The sequence below is a fragment of the Ischnura elegans genome, chromosome X (assembly GCF_921293095.1).
Source record: "Ischnura elegans chromosome X, ioIscEleg1.1, whole genome shotgun sequence".
In the NCBI taxonomy this organism is placed as follows: domain Eukaryota; kingdom Metazoa; phylum Arthropoda; class Insecta; order Odonata; family Coenagrionidae; genus Ischnura; species Ischnura elegans.
In genome coordinates this window covers 77971277-77985496 of record NC_060259.1, presented here as the reverse complement: position 1 = coordinate 77985496, position 14220 = coordinate 77971277, and the positions used below count along the sequence as shown (strand labels likewise).

General features: G+C 37.4%; 1 protein-coding gene across 3 annotated transcripts in view; it reads left to right on the top strand.

Annotated features, from left to right (window-relative positions):
* LOC124171025 overlaps window positions 1–14220 on the top strand; it is a 71897-nt gene that overhangs the window by 39569 nt on the left and 18108 nt on the right. For all 3 annotated transcript variants that reach the window (XM_046550165.1, XM_046550164.1, XM_046550163.1), the window contains exons 6-8: window positions 895–1325; window positions 7924–8158; window positions 11679–11813. In XM_046550165.1, the coding sequence (XP_046406121.1) occupies window positions 895–1325; window positions 7924–8158; window positions 11679–11813 (801 nt within the window). The remainder of the gene's footprint in view (window positions 1–894; window positions 1326–7923; window positions 8159–11678; window positions 11814–14220) is intronic.

Here is a 14220-nt window from a genome sequence, read left to right as displayed (position 1 = left end):
AATGAATTAAATTTTTAACGTAGCAGATCATATGTGCCATTGATACCGATTCCTTGTTCAGAAATAATGCCGATTCAAAATACCATGGAATTAGCTTTATGATTGGTCCTCCAGTAGGGATTAGCAGGGATGCCGACTTACAAAACATATTGGGGGGGCCCAAACCAGGAATCTTGCCCCGGGAAATTTTATAAGCAGTGAGTTTTAAGTTTTTAAGCATTTTAGAAGAGCCATATGATCAACATTAGAATCCTGATAACTCGAATCTCAATATCTGGACACGCCGGGGAAAATAGACAAGCCTGGCACATTTTTTCCTCACACCCATAACGAATTTTTGAGAGGACTCGGGCCCCCTCAGACCCCATGGAGTCCGCGCCACTGGGGATTAGCATCATTTAATGAGGATTAGTTGCAAGGGTTTACCCAGGATCAAAACTAGGGGGAGGGCAAGCCATGGTCATTCAAGTTGTAATATTTATGCTCGGAAAAGGTGAATGTAAACAACATTTTAAGAAAATTATAACTATTAAATATCAGTTTTTAAAATTATTTGCTTGAAAAAAATAAGTTTTATTATAGCTAAATGTCTTATACTAATATGAATCATTTTTGTGGGTTTAAAGAAAATTTGTTCCAAACTTTCGTTTCAATCCCGTCCTGATATTCCTTAAAGAATTTCGTGATTTGTGGGTGGCAGCTGCCCCCTTCTACTCTCCGCTGGTTACATCCATGATCAATTTTATTAGCTTGATGAAATTACTGGAATTATTAGAGCCTATTAAATCAAGCTCGGTTTTATCAAATTTGGCATGATCAAAGTTATTTGATTGTCAAGAGGTTAACTTTGCCATATTGTTTTTGAATTTCTAACTTTCTTTTTTCCCATTACAGGCTGGAGAGAATGCGAAGGGCAATGGGTCAATGTCCTCCTGGAAAGCAAGAGGTACTGATTCAGACTTCCACTGGATTTTTCCGCTTTCAAGGAATCTCAGAGAAGTTCACGCGGAAATTGTATGAGTGGGAGAAGCAGAGAGGTATTGGCCCAGAAGCATCAACCTTTACTCTCCTCGACCCTGCCTATATTCCCTTGTCCCCTATGGGGAGGAACACTGCCACGGACGACTTGAATACATCGGCTGATGCACCGCAATCCACTCAACCCAACATCTTAACCTATCAGCAGATCGTGTCTTTGCCTCGATCTAGGTCTGAGGGAAGTGTTGCTGACAGTAATCCAACAAATGGAGGCTTAATGCACAGCCGATCATCAAGTCTTGGTCACATAGACTCCAAGGACGCAAGTTGTTTGGGAGAGCAAGAGGGTATGATAATTTGGACTAGAGTTTGTTGCGCTTACGCCCGTCTTTGTGTTGCATTCCTTTCTTTGTGGTAGAACTCATGCCATAGATTTTCTCTGTGTGAATTTTCAACTGACCAGAATGTAGAATATCATCATTTTAGTCATGTGAGAATGCTTATGCAGAGCTAACTTCCTCTCGGCTTCCTTTGTTTCATCTCATCTGAAAACAATTTCACCTTTAACAGAATCTGTTGAAGCTTTCTTTGTATTGTCATTTAATACATGGCAATTTTTTTTGCTTTTCTTTTGTCTTTATCAATGTTTCAATTGATGGTGAAAGGTGTGGTGTATTTAAATGAAGAGATATGAGCTTAACTTCGTTTAATTATTTATTTTTTGAAACTACAATAAAAACCACTCCTTCTATATGCCCCTCTTTTGTCAGCACATGAAATTCTTACTGTTCATCATACCTCAACAATTTTTTTTTTATTTTCTACTCCACTTTGAGAGAGGTATTACAACTGTATGTTTTTTTTAATACCAGTGTTAAATATCAGATTGGTGAGTTTAGCAACTTGACAATTTTCAAAGAACCATATGAAAGTAGTGAATTTGTGTGAAGTCAAGTTCAAATTTGCTTCTATATTCACACTGCACAACAAAAAAGGAGAAAATCGAGAAAAAATAATTTTAAATCTCTTAATCCAAACCCTCATGCTTACAGATTCTGGTTTGAATCCCAATCATTGTACATAAATATTATTTTTGTGACATATATTCATTTGCATTCATTAATTTTGATCTATAAAGGAGAAGATGTACAATGGATGGATAATTTTATTAAGTATTTAGTGGTAGTCTCTGTAGATCATGAAACATAGCTAATAACAACATCAGTGCATATGACGGTCCAGAGTAACTTCAACAGCATTGGCTGCTACTAGACTTATGTTTATGCTGATAATCTGTAAAATTAGGGATGGACGGATCTAGGATTTTTTTCGGATCCGGATTTGGATGGGATCCTTGATTTTCGGAGCCGAATCTTTCGGATCGGATATTTTCGGATCCAAATGCATTTTCAAATTCCTGACACTGTGATTGGATGATTGTTCAATCTCTTGGGAAGAGTCACACTATTTTCCAGTCGTATTTTGCCTTTTTTATTTTCCACGGCTGAAATTTTCCTACATAACCTCTGCGAGAGCTTTCAAGCAAAACAGATCATGAGTAAGACAAGAATCACATGCGACGGCACATTCTAAGATAGAATCGGAACATTTTCCACCCTTATTGCATTCACTGAAGCTATTATTTAAAATTTCGAATCCAGATCCGATGTCTTCCGCGACTTTGGATCCGATGTATCCGATGAAGGGCAATATCCGCGGATATTTGGATCCGAGGTATCTGATCCGACCATCCCTAGTAAAAATGATTTGCTACATTGAAGAAAGTTTGAGTATCTGAAATTTCTAATAAGTATTGAAATATATCCATGAAACGGAACTTAGCTCAAGCAAGAATGAACCTCAGCTTAAAGTATGTAATGGAGGCTGGAGTCATACCTTTCCTAAACTTTCCAAACCTTATAGGACCCAGCAGAACTCAATCATTGGGGTAAAATGATCTAGGTACAGTACATATCCTACAATATTTATGAAGGATGAATGCGATTTGCACAGTGCCTAGAACTTTTTTATAATTTGCTAAAATTGATCTGAATTATGTACTTCATAGAATGACCTTTTTATACACTATTTTAACATCAATATCCCTATCAAAAATATTACACCAACTCCCAATTAAAATTAGACCTGAAATTGGTCAGGACAGATCTGGAACAGCTATGGAACCAAGATCCCTGATCTAGAAACACTGTGAACTAGAAATGACTGGTATTTTGTTCTATATCATTTCCATTTATTCCAAAATCATTTCCTTGTGATCCATTTCAGTTCCCCCTTGTTTTGAACTGTTGCCATGGAAATGACATTTCCATTCTGTCCAATTTCAGATCCAAAATCAGTTTTTTTATTGGGGTATGGGATGAATACATAGGTTCATCATTGGAATTGGGCAAAAAGCATTACTTTTCCTCAAGACTGAATAACTCAGGGCCTTTATTTACTTTGCTCAGTCTTAGAATATCAGAAGTTTTCAATTCACTTGGTATCTTCAAAACTGAATAATTATTAACACCGACTATAGTTTCGATACTGTTATATCATCATCAAGGTATCAGCCTTGATAATAACAGGGTTGAAACTATAATTGGTGTTAAATTTTCAGTGTAAAATGTACAAAGTACATTCCATTTCCATACGTTGTGGTTCCACAAAGCCAGAAACCCAATTAGGGCCATCAATATGTTTGGTATGCTGAAAAAAAGTGCCTTATTTGCGCTAGATATTAGGTATACCTTCAAAAAGATGGTGTAATTTGTCATTCCTGAAAGGATGAAGCATGTGAAAGCCTCTTCCCTCAGACTTAGACAATTTCTACTGGAGACTGGGTCTGAGGGAATCCTAATCTCTTATAGGAAATTTTCTCCAAAGAAATTCTTACATTACATGAGTACCTACCTATGAGAAAAAAAACCGTAGCATTGTCGCTGTTGGATTTGAGGTTTTCCCCTTATATATTTGTCTTCTCAGTGACATAGCAAATGACCTTTAAATTGTTCAACCCAATACACAAAAATGTGTGTCCTGGCTGCATTGCCAAGATGCTGAAGGACACACATTTGCATCACTGAAAGACCAAATTTACATGGAAGAAAAAAATCATCTGTTCTTCAGGATTGCTCGCTAAAAATGTTCAGTGTTTAATATGTCATACCACTGGATGAAAGAGGTAGCATTTCTGCTGCTGATCAAATCTGGTTGGTCTTCTTAGTGCCAGAAAGCCGCTGGGCTCCTTACTTAATTAATTTACTCTTTTCCATTCAATATTCCTAAAGTTTTTCACCCTTTGTGTCATTTATGTACTAATAATAGGAAAATGATTTTGAAAAGAACTGTTAAAATATACCTAATCAAAGAAAAATATTGGGAGATATGGCTTTTATAAAAACTAGTAAAACATGCATAAAAAATGAGTCAAAAATACTAAACCGATTGTGAAATGCAGTAGGAAATAATTGGAACGCCATGATTTTAATTTGTCATTGTCATTATGTTGAAATTCTAAGCCATATAGGCATCACCTGAGTTTTTGGAAATTTTTTTAGAATTTACTTTGCTTTCCATAGCACTCCTGTAAAAGTCCCAATATTTCCTACATATTCTAGAAAAAGTGTGAGTGACATTGCATTAATTGGTAGACATTGTATTGGGGTGTCCACAGTGGATGCCTTGTCTTCCATCCGTGATCTCCATGGGGCACAAAAGTAGCACTGAAAACCTAAAAAATCTTATGTAAAATGTAAGTTTTTATCCTAAACACCCAATGCAAGACATTGGAGAGAGCTCTAACTGCTATTTTTTATTTTAAATTAATTCAGACACATGCTTCATGACCATTTATGCATTTGACTAAATTTTTAGGCATTCACTGTTTAAGTACATATTCTTGAAACCCTTGTGAAAAAAAATCTTATACATGCCGAAGGGTAGTGGACCATTTTACGAATCTACTCTGAATGTATGAAAAAACAATTATAGTTAATTGTGTATCCCTGCTTTTTTAATATGCACTGATGTTGGGATTTTTAATAACCTTCCCATTCATTTTTACAAACTTAATTTTTAATATGAATAGGTACCCATTTGTCTACCATAGGTATTTAAAACTAACCTTCTCTCACTCAGATATTAAGCACAAAATTTGGTAGAGAGAAAAATTACCTCAGTAGAATAAAATTTCATACATGATGCAAAATAGCATGTATTTTGGCTTTTCTATGCATTTAATGCTTTCACTCGACTTTTTTGTAGCTGAAGCTGAAGTAGTGAAAGCTGTCACAAAAATAGTTTCAAAATCTTTGGCCATGCTATGTCTTTTCATGTATGTTTGTATTAGCAGCTCATTAAACTTAATGTAAAGTCCAGTTTACATGGTACATTTACCTGTACAAGTTAATGTCACAATTTATAAAGGCATGAATGAACACGAAAAGACAATGTGTAATCACCCAACTTGTACACAGGTTTGCCCACAGACTTCTTGTGGCCCTAGGTAGATTTTGGGAGTGAGGCCCCCCTCCTCCTAAGAGAAATGCCCCCTTCAACTCTTTGGCTCGGGGCAGTCTGCCCCATGTGAGTGGCCCTGCTCAGTGGCGCAGCGAGGGGGGGTTTTGGGGGATAAAACCCCCCTCAGAGCTCAGAGAAATTTTTACGTTTAATCCATTTTACTTAATAGGATTAATATTACTTATAGAATAATATATAAGGATTATAAAAATATCCCTTCAGAAGGCCGTAAAACTCACCATTTTTAACCATTTATCTTAATTTCTTTCTGGGGAGGGCCCCGGCACCTCCTGCTTCCCCTGGTGGGTATTCCATACCCCCTAACTCCCCAGTATGAGTTGAGCCTAAAACTTCCTAGCTGCGCCCCTGGCCCTGCTTGTGCAAAAACATGTAAAGAAAATAGTAGGAGCCTATTCTAATTTGGTTCATGCATTCACACAATAATTTGCACATGTTAATGTACCATATAAACAGGCCTTATGATAATTGCAATTATGTCATACCATGAGTGGGATAGCTTTACTTATAAAGGGCACTTGTACACATAAACTGAGTGCTCTCTCTCAGGGGCACTGCTGTGCAACTAATTCCGGGGTGTGTGGGAGTATAGGTAGAATACTCACTAGGATAAGCGGTAGGTGTGAGATTAATAAATTGCAGAATTTCAAGAAAATGTTTCAAAATGCTGAGTTTTACTGCTTTCTGAGGGATATATTATTAATCCTTACTCTATTCCATTAGTAATATCAATCCAATTAAGTAAAATGGATTAAACTTAAAAATTTCTCTGAGGTCTGGGGGGGTTTTTATCCCCCAAACCCCCCCCCCCCTCGCTGCGCCACTGGTCTCTCTAGCCATCCCCTGGGAATCTGAAAATTTTCTCACGTATGTATAAAAATTCCCATTTCACACATTCACTCTAGGCAAATTCAATTGACATGGTCATCCTATTACAATGCCATAGTCAGCCAACGGAGGACAAAGATCAAGGATCTCAAAAACCCCTCCCTCCTGAAAAATTAAGAACTAGAGCTGTCTCTGCCCTTGATATCCCAGAAACTCTATCAGTTGGGTGCTATCCATAGCTCATCCTTCATCCATTGTGCTCTGTCCAATGTGGGACCATTGTTAGCCTATTTGAACAAAAAAGTATTCATATTTTGGAGACATTTTAACCCTTAGACTGCGGGAACGTTTTTATACGTTTTGTATGCTGACTTCTGAAAAACGTTTTTGAACATTTAACCATTGCTCGACTACCGTCTTCAGTTTTCCAACACTTTTATTGCTAACTGAGAAGAGCCTGAGTGCACTTTTCCACAGGATAGGGATTGCTATTTCAGCTTAACTCTCCCCGACCATTCCAAAAATACAAAACGTTTAAAAACATTCCCGCAGCCTAAGGGTTGATATCATATGGTAAATATTGAATAATAATACCTACTTAACTTTCAACATTCTATTCTTTGCTAAAATATTACATTTTGCTTTTTTTGTTTATCATTTTTTCTCTCTTCCCGGAAGAAATAACAATTATGCAAAGCAAAGAAAGAAAAACTGTTTTGTATGTGCTAGTGAATATTTGTAAAATATTAGAATCAAGTGGTTTCCCCAGGCTATAAACAAGGCTGTGGTCATAAAAATGTTTCACAGTGGTTCACCTGGGGAGGGTATTTAGTATGGAAAGGGTTCAGTTGGAGGAGGTGTACTTAAAACTATCTTCCAAGCATTTGAGGGAGGTTTAAACCGTTTGACACACCCTCATTCCCCCTTCATGCTTGTTACAGCTTTGGACTAGGGACAACACTCAACACTTTATTAAAGTAACTTTCTAGTCAAGGGCGTACCCAGAATCAAAACTAGGGGGGGGCAAACCATGGTCGTTCAAGTTGTAAGTAAGATTTAAGTATGGAAAATGTGAATGAAATCAACATTTAAAGGAAACTGTAACAGCTCTTTATTAGTTTTTAAAATTATTTGCTTGAAAAAATATTATTTTCCTTAAAGACATTTGCAATTTTTGCTTCTAGGGGGAGGCAGCTGCTCACTCCTGTCCCTCGCTGGGTACGCCCATGTTTCTAGTAATTAGTAATAGGGTAAATGACCCATATCCAGGCTTATATGAGTTGGGTGCAAGGTGAAGCAATGAGAAATCAATTAATTCAAAGTTACCTGCATAAACTGTTTTACCCCAAGAGTTTGGCTGCCTCTGATCTTTTGAGGGAGTGGGAGAATTTCAATGGGGGAGTGTTGAGGGGCACTCCCCTATTGTAGCTATCCTGCCACTTGCTATTCATTTAAATATAATATTTTCCTCATCTTCCCATTCAAAAATAGATTTACATGGAGAATCTTAGGATGCTTATACATACTATAAAAATTTCTCTGATTGCCGTGATTTAGTGTGTTCGTATATTCTTTCAGTGCCTTCTCGAGCATCGTCGGAGCCTCGGCTTCGATCTGAGGTGATGGGGGTGGAGGTGGTTGGTGACTTTGAGGATGAAGATGAAGAGGAGACGGCAGCTCTGTTGGTGGAAGTGGAGGATGTGGTCGAAGAGACAGCTGCTGCCCTAGAACACCTTCCAAAGATGCAATCACAGATGCCTGTCTACAGTTATGCTCCTGAGGAGGTCACAAGACTTATTGACTCCAGTGGAAGGTAATTTCAGCTTCATTTTCATGAGAGTTATTTGCTATGCATATATGATATTAAGGTTGTTGCAAAACTGTGCTAAATGAATTCTATATGATAAGTGTAGAAGGATTACGTTTTTTCTTCTCCTTAAGGTTTTTAAAAGGTAAAATTACATGATTTGGTGTAGTATGCTTGAATATCATTGTTTATACAAAATAAATTTACCGGGTCCAATGTCTTATGAAGTCCAATAAGCATTCTTTTGAGGCTGAATTAAATTCGATAACTTCCAACTTAAACCAAAATGGCATTCAATAACTAATATTTACGTGGGTGGGGGCTATTATTATATAGAGTTAAGGCCTATAAAGAGCTATGCTTAGCTCTAAGGCAGGCAGCACCTGTTCTCCTCCACATTGAAGATTATCTAAGATAATTGGAAAATCAGTTTCCGAGATAGCTTTCCTTCCAACTTTAATAGGCATTTGAATTTCCTGTCTTCGAACATATTCAATGCGGTGGTAGCCTGAAAAATGTAGAAGCTTTCATCAAGCCCTGTGGAAACCTGTATGACAAAGTAATTGTGCAGCATGATTTGAATACTTTCAATACTTTTTTAACTAGTATAATCAAAGTCACTATGCCATAGGGAAAAGCCATTAGAGAGAATAATCTCTGCATTTCTTCAGGGTTTCCTTCCGCATCAGCTTGTTTGTAGACAACAGTTTCGCTGGCTATCCTGCCAGCGTCTTCAGGTCGAAGGTGTCGGCTGTCGGTTTCTGCCTTGCTTCCTTCAGCCGACACCTTTGACCTGAAGACGCTGGCAGGATAGCCAGCGAAACTGTTGTCCACAAACAAGCTGACGCGGAAGGAAACCCTGAAGAAATGCAGAGATCAAACCATCGCCGTGGAAACCTACGTTCTAACATTAGAGAGAATGTTTTCCCTTTTTTTCTGCTTTGCCGGATCAGTTTAGCAGGGGAACCTCATGAATCAAATTTTAGTTATTGTACATATTTTTCTACCTATGCTTGTAATGAAAAATGAGATATCATAGATCTATAGTCATTAAAAAAAAACAATGATTCCACCCTGAGCATTTTTAAAATTACTCGCCTTGCAGGCTTGATGCAAACGCAATGATATTGTGCAAGTTATGCAACTGACCCATGCACTTTCATTGCAAACCTGCACAAACCTTCAAATAAATGATATTCAAGCAAATGGAAATAAAATTTAGTCCACATTTGCTACAAAGGTTCCTATAACCTGGGAAGATTTTTCATCTAGTATCTTCTTCTCTAAGATGTTTGTTGGCTTCATCTTCTGTGTCAAAGGTAAATGTGTAGCTATACCTTTGTGAATATGATGGCATGCCAAAATACAAGGGGTCATTTTCTCAATTGAATTTCTTTTTTCTTGTGTGCCAATAGTTACAACCAACTAGGGATATTTCCCATTTGAATGATGAATAAACAGCAGTTAATTGATGATATACAATTACTTTTTCTTGTAAGCAGTAAATAATGATTCCCTGAAAGTGAAAGTTCAAATCATAATAGCAACAGGGTGTAATAGAAGGTAGAAAATTTTTGCCTCCACCATATATAGCTGAAATTAATGAAAAAATGTATGTTTTATTCCCCTATCATTCAGCAGCAGATTAAAACAGACAAGGGGGAAGCCCATAATTAAAAAAAAATTGGAAAGATGGTATTCTTTAAGGTCTCAAATCCCCAACAAAAAAGTTTATCAAACCACCAGCTTAGCAGGCACTCACAAAAAATAATTCATGAATTATTCATGAATTTCATGAATGATTATTTGGCAACACAGCTAACCTACTCGCTTAGTGTACATTATGGATGTCTGAAAGTGACTGAATTTCCCTAAGGCTATGCTCTGCCTATTGCATTTTAGTTGGTTTTCAGGATGTCACATGCTCACTGTCCTCACCCCCCCAAACCTTGGACCTGCCACACAGTCGCAAAGATATTTGTAATAAATTCTAGCCAGTAATATTGTTGGGATTTCAACCGTAAATAATTTGCTCCATTTATTACAATGTACGCAAGGCCGTTTATTGCCTCGTAAAATAGGAAGTTAGAATACAGTTCGAGAACATCTGCTATAGAACAACTGCTGTGTAGCAGGGCGGGTTACAGACTGAATAGAACATAGCAGGTCACACGAGAGCATACAAAAGCAGTGCTGCCAACCCTTGGAAGTGTTTTGGTTATGACATCTTTGCAGGTTTACAACACAACATCACCCCCTAACCAAAATACACTTCTCAGCCAAGAGAAATTATTTACAATTGTAATCCCAACAAATATAACCTTAAATATTGTTAGGTTTAGTTTAATATTTGCAAGGGTGGGATATATTGTTTATGTGGACAACAAAAAATAATAAATGCTGTCAAGAAGGGATTCAACCCTAGCATAACTTGTTGCTGCACCTATGGGAAACTTTCTATAATTTTTTATTTTGATTGAGTAACCAAGTAAAGCTTTAGGTGAAATCCCAAAACTTTTGCTATAATATTATTATGATACCGTAGGCATTTTAGGCATATTTAGGCATTTTTGCTGAAATAGAATTTTTCTTTTTCCCACGTTAACATTACTGCAAATATATTCTCTTTTATTTTTAGTAATGTGACTTTGCTCCATTATTTTATCCAACCCAAAATCTACTTACTGGTCAGCAGTCCTTTCCCTACTCTCCCTTGGCCAATAAATAAACCAGAATTCTAATTGCATCACCAACTGTTGAAAAGTAGATGGCAACTTCTGTGTTTTTTACATCAAACTTATAAGAGGATGGCTGAATGGGGAGGATTTTTTCATAACTTATCTTTCTCTTCTAACTTCCCATATTCTTTTTTTTAATTGAAATTTTGGATCTGAGTAAATGACCGGATTAATATAATTAGCGGATGTCAGAGAATGATGACAATCCCTTCAAATATGCAAGCATGAGCTGGCAATCTCAACCTATCATTGCTGATGCAAAAATTTAATCCAGCATTGCTTGAATGAGAATTTTTGCCGGTTTTAAACACCAGAACTTTGAAAATTAATTTTTGCTGCAGTTTGCTGCATCCGGGATGAAATTCAGATATCTTGTAGACAGGGGTGCAGCTAAGAATTAAGGCTAGGGGGGGATTTAGGCGCAACTAATACTTTGGGGTGTAGGGGTATTGCATACCCGCCAGGGTAAGTGGGAGTTGCGGGGGCCCTACTCTAGAAATTTTTAGGATTAATGGTTCAAAATGACTAGTTTTACTGCTTTATCAGAGATATTTGGTTAATCCTATCACTATTCTACAAGTAATACTAATCCATTTAGTAAAATGGATTAAACTTAATATTTCTCCGAGCTCTTGGGGGGGTTTTTATCCCCCAAACCCCCCCCCTTGCTGCGCCACTGCTTTTAGATACTTCCTGCGACAAAGTTCAATTTTAAATGTTGTAAGGATAGTTTCATACATTTGCAAGTGTGGGAGATATTGCTGATTAATTTAATTTTTATTTTCTAGTGAGAGTGAAAAAGATGGAAAGTGCAGTGCCCGGGTAAACAGAACAAGCTCAGTGAGGACTCAGTCCAGCTATGAACTCATTGAAGAAAACATGGCCCTGATCAACAAATTGAAGATGAAGGAAGATATTTGCAGGTGAGTTTTTTTTATGCTGAATGAAGCTGATTGCTTAGGAGATAAAAATACTGGTCTGAGAATTGTCAAGAAATTTATGAAGTGTCATGAGGAGACGTCATGTCTACTTTGAAGAATTGTCCTCCTCTTTAAAAATAAAAATTCTATAAAATATACCTTGTCCTCGTGCTCTTTGAGTTGAACTTTGGTTTTTGTAAGTACATTAATTGCAAAATCAACTACATATGTATCTCTATGGGCTAGTTTGTAGTGGAGATATAACCATCAGAGCCCAGAATTTGAAGTATATATCCACACTGTCAAACATTAGCACATCAAATCATCAGAAAATTGAAGCTGGCAAAAGGGGAAGTGATTGATGCAAGAATTTAAATGAAAATGATTCAGAAACATGGTTCCTGATCCTTGTAGAGCTGGTAGATGATTTACCTGTCATTGTTGTCCATGCCAATTTTTTCCATAGTATTTATTGAACTTCTTATTTGATCTATTTGATCATTTTTCTAATACCTTTTCCCAGTCCAAAAAGTCAAAATGGTTTGATCATGTGGATAATTTTCTCTCCCAGGCCAAACCTAGGCCCAAAATTGTCTCCTTTGTCCCGTCATTCTTCCTACATACCAAACTGTTTTTTTTTTGCATAGCTTCTCCAATTTTTCCTTTAATTATTCCATCCTGCTCACTGAGGTAGGACATTCGAGCCATTTGAAGCAAGACTGAAGGTTATTTACTCGTATTTCTCAGCCCTTGCTGTCATTATTATGGTTACCATCATCCTCCTTATAGAATATCCCACTAGATTTTGAAAATTACAGCAATCATGTTATGTTTCACATAGCAGTGACACAGCGAGGGGATGTTTTGGGGGATAAAACCACCCCCCGAAGCTCAGAGAAATTTTTAAATTTAATCCATTATACTTAATGGATTAGTATTACTTATAGAATAGTGTTAGGATTAATCGAATATCCCTCAGAAAGCGGTAAAACTTGCTATTTTGAACCAATAATCTTAAAAATTTTCTGGAGGAGGGTCCCCCGCAACACCTACTTACCCTAGTTGGTATGCAATACCCCCATACCCCAAAGTATTAGTTGTGCCTAAAACCCCCCCTAGCCTTAACCCTTTCGAGACGGCGGAGTTTTCGTCTTAGCATGACTCGAAGAGACTCTTCTTTCTCGTGGTATGGAGCATTTTTGGAGGGCATTCATTAAGAAGGGTCTCGCTGAACCTTTTTCGACCCCTTCATGCTGGGACTTCGCATTATCTCGGACTACGAGAGTAGTTGTGCTCCCTCCTTTCCGGGTTTACGACCATACCTGCGGCATTGGTTCGCGGTCAACTTATGTATTGCTTATATGTACATATTTAGCAAATGGATAATTGTTGCTTACACATAAATCACAGACTTTGAATTGAATTCCTCATTTTTTTCTGAGCATTGTCAAATTTTAAACCAAGTTCTAAGGCCAATATTAACGCATTTAATGCAGCAACTATTTCCATGTTGATTTTTATACATAACTCGAGATATAAGTTAATATTTATCGTAGAATTTCGTTTAAAAATTGTAAATGCTGCTCAAAACACAAATAATTCAATTCTTAGTTTATTTTTCTTGAGAAATGAACTAATATTTATTTCGAAACCTGACTGGATAAACCATTGTATGACCGCTGTCCCTTACCGCTAAGAGGGGTTATAAAAGAGGAGGGGTCCGGGTACCTGCTCCCGGATTCCGAGGGTAAATCATAACCCCGGAGCGTTGGGTTCCAAGACAAAGACGACATACACCCGCGACCGTCCTAGAAGGGGGAGAGCTAGAAAACTTATACATATATACGGCTTTCGCTTTCCTGGCTAGGAAAATCTCACACGTAAATATACGGCCGTTGTCTCCCGGGTCAGGAAACGTCCACACGTATATGTACGTGTATGGTAGGGAAAAGGTTTATTCTTAGCTTCGCTCCTGCCACATAGTACATATTTCACTTTTCATCTGAGTTCTTTGATTATTACTGAGCTTATTGTTTTTTCTCCAGGCGCCTTTCCATGTTCAAGTTTGTAGCACTCTTAGGTACCTCCATCTTGTATAAGATATCATTACCAAAGAGTTTGTATATGCATGAATAGGTACTTCATTATGAACTTGAATTAAAGCATGATTGTTACACCTCCATTCATCATCATCAGCAATCCGAAGATTGGTTTGACGCAGCTTCTATTCAGCTCTCCTCTCCGCTATTCTTTTCATCGTGACTTATTTTTTCTCTTTTGAATCCTTAATAACCTGCCCTAAGTAACTCATTCGGGGCTGTCCTTTGCCCTTCTTCTCTTCCACTTGTCCTTCTACGATCATTTTTATCTGGTCATCATGCCTTACAATGTGGCCAACTAAGTTTTTCTG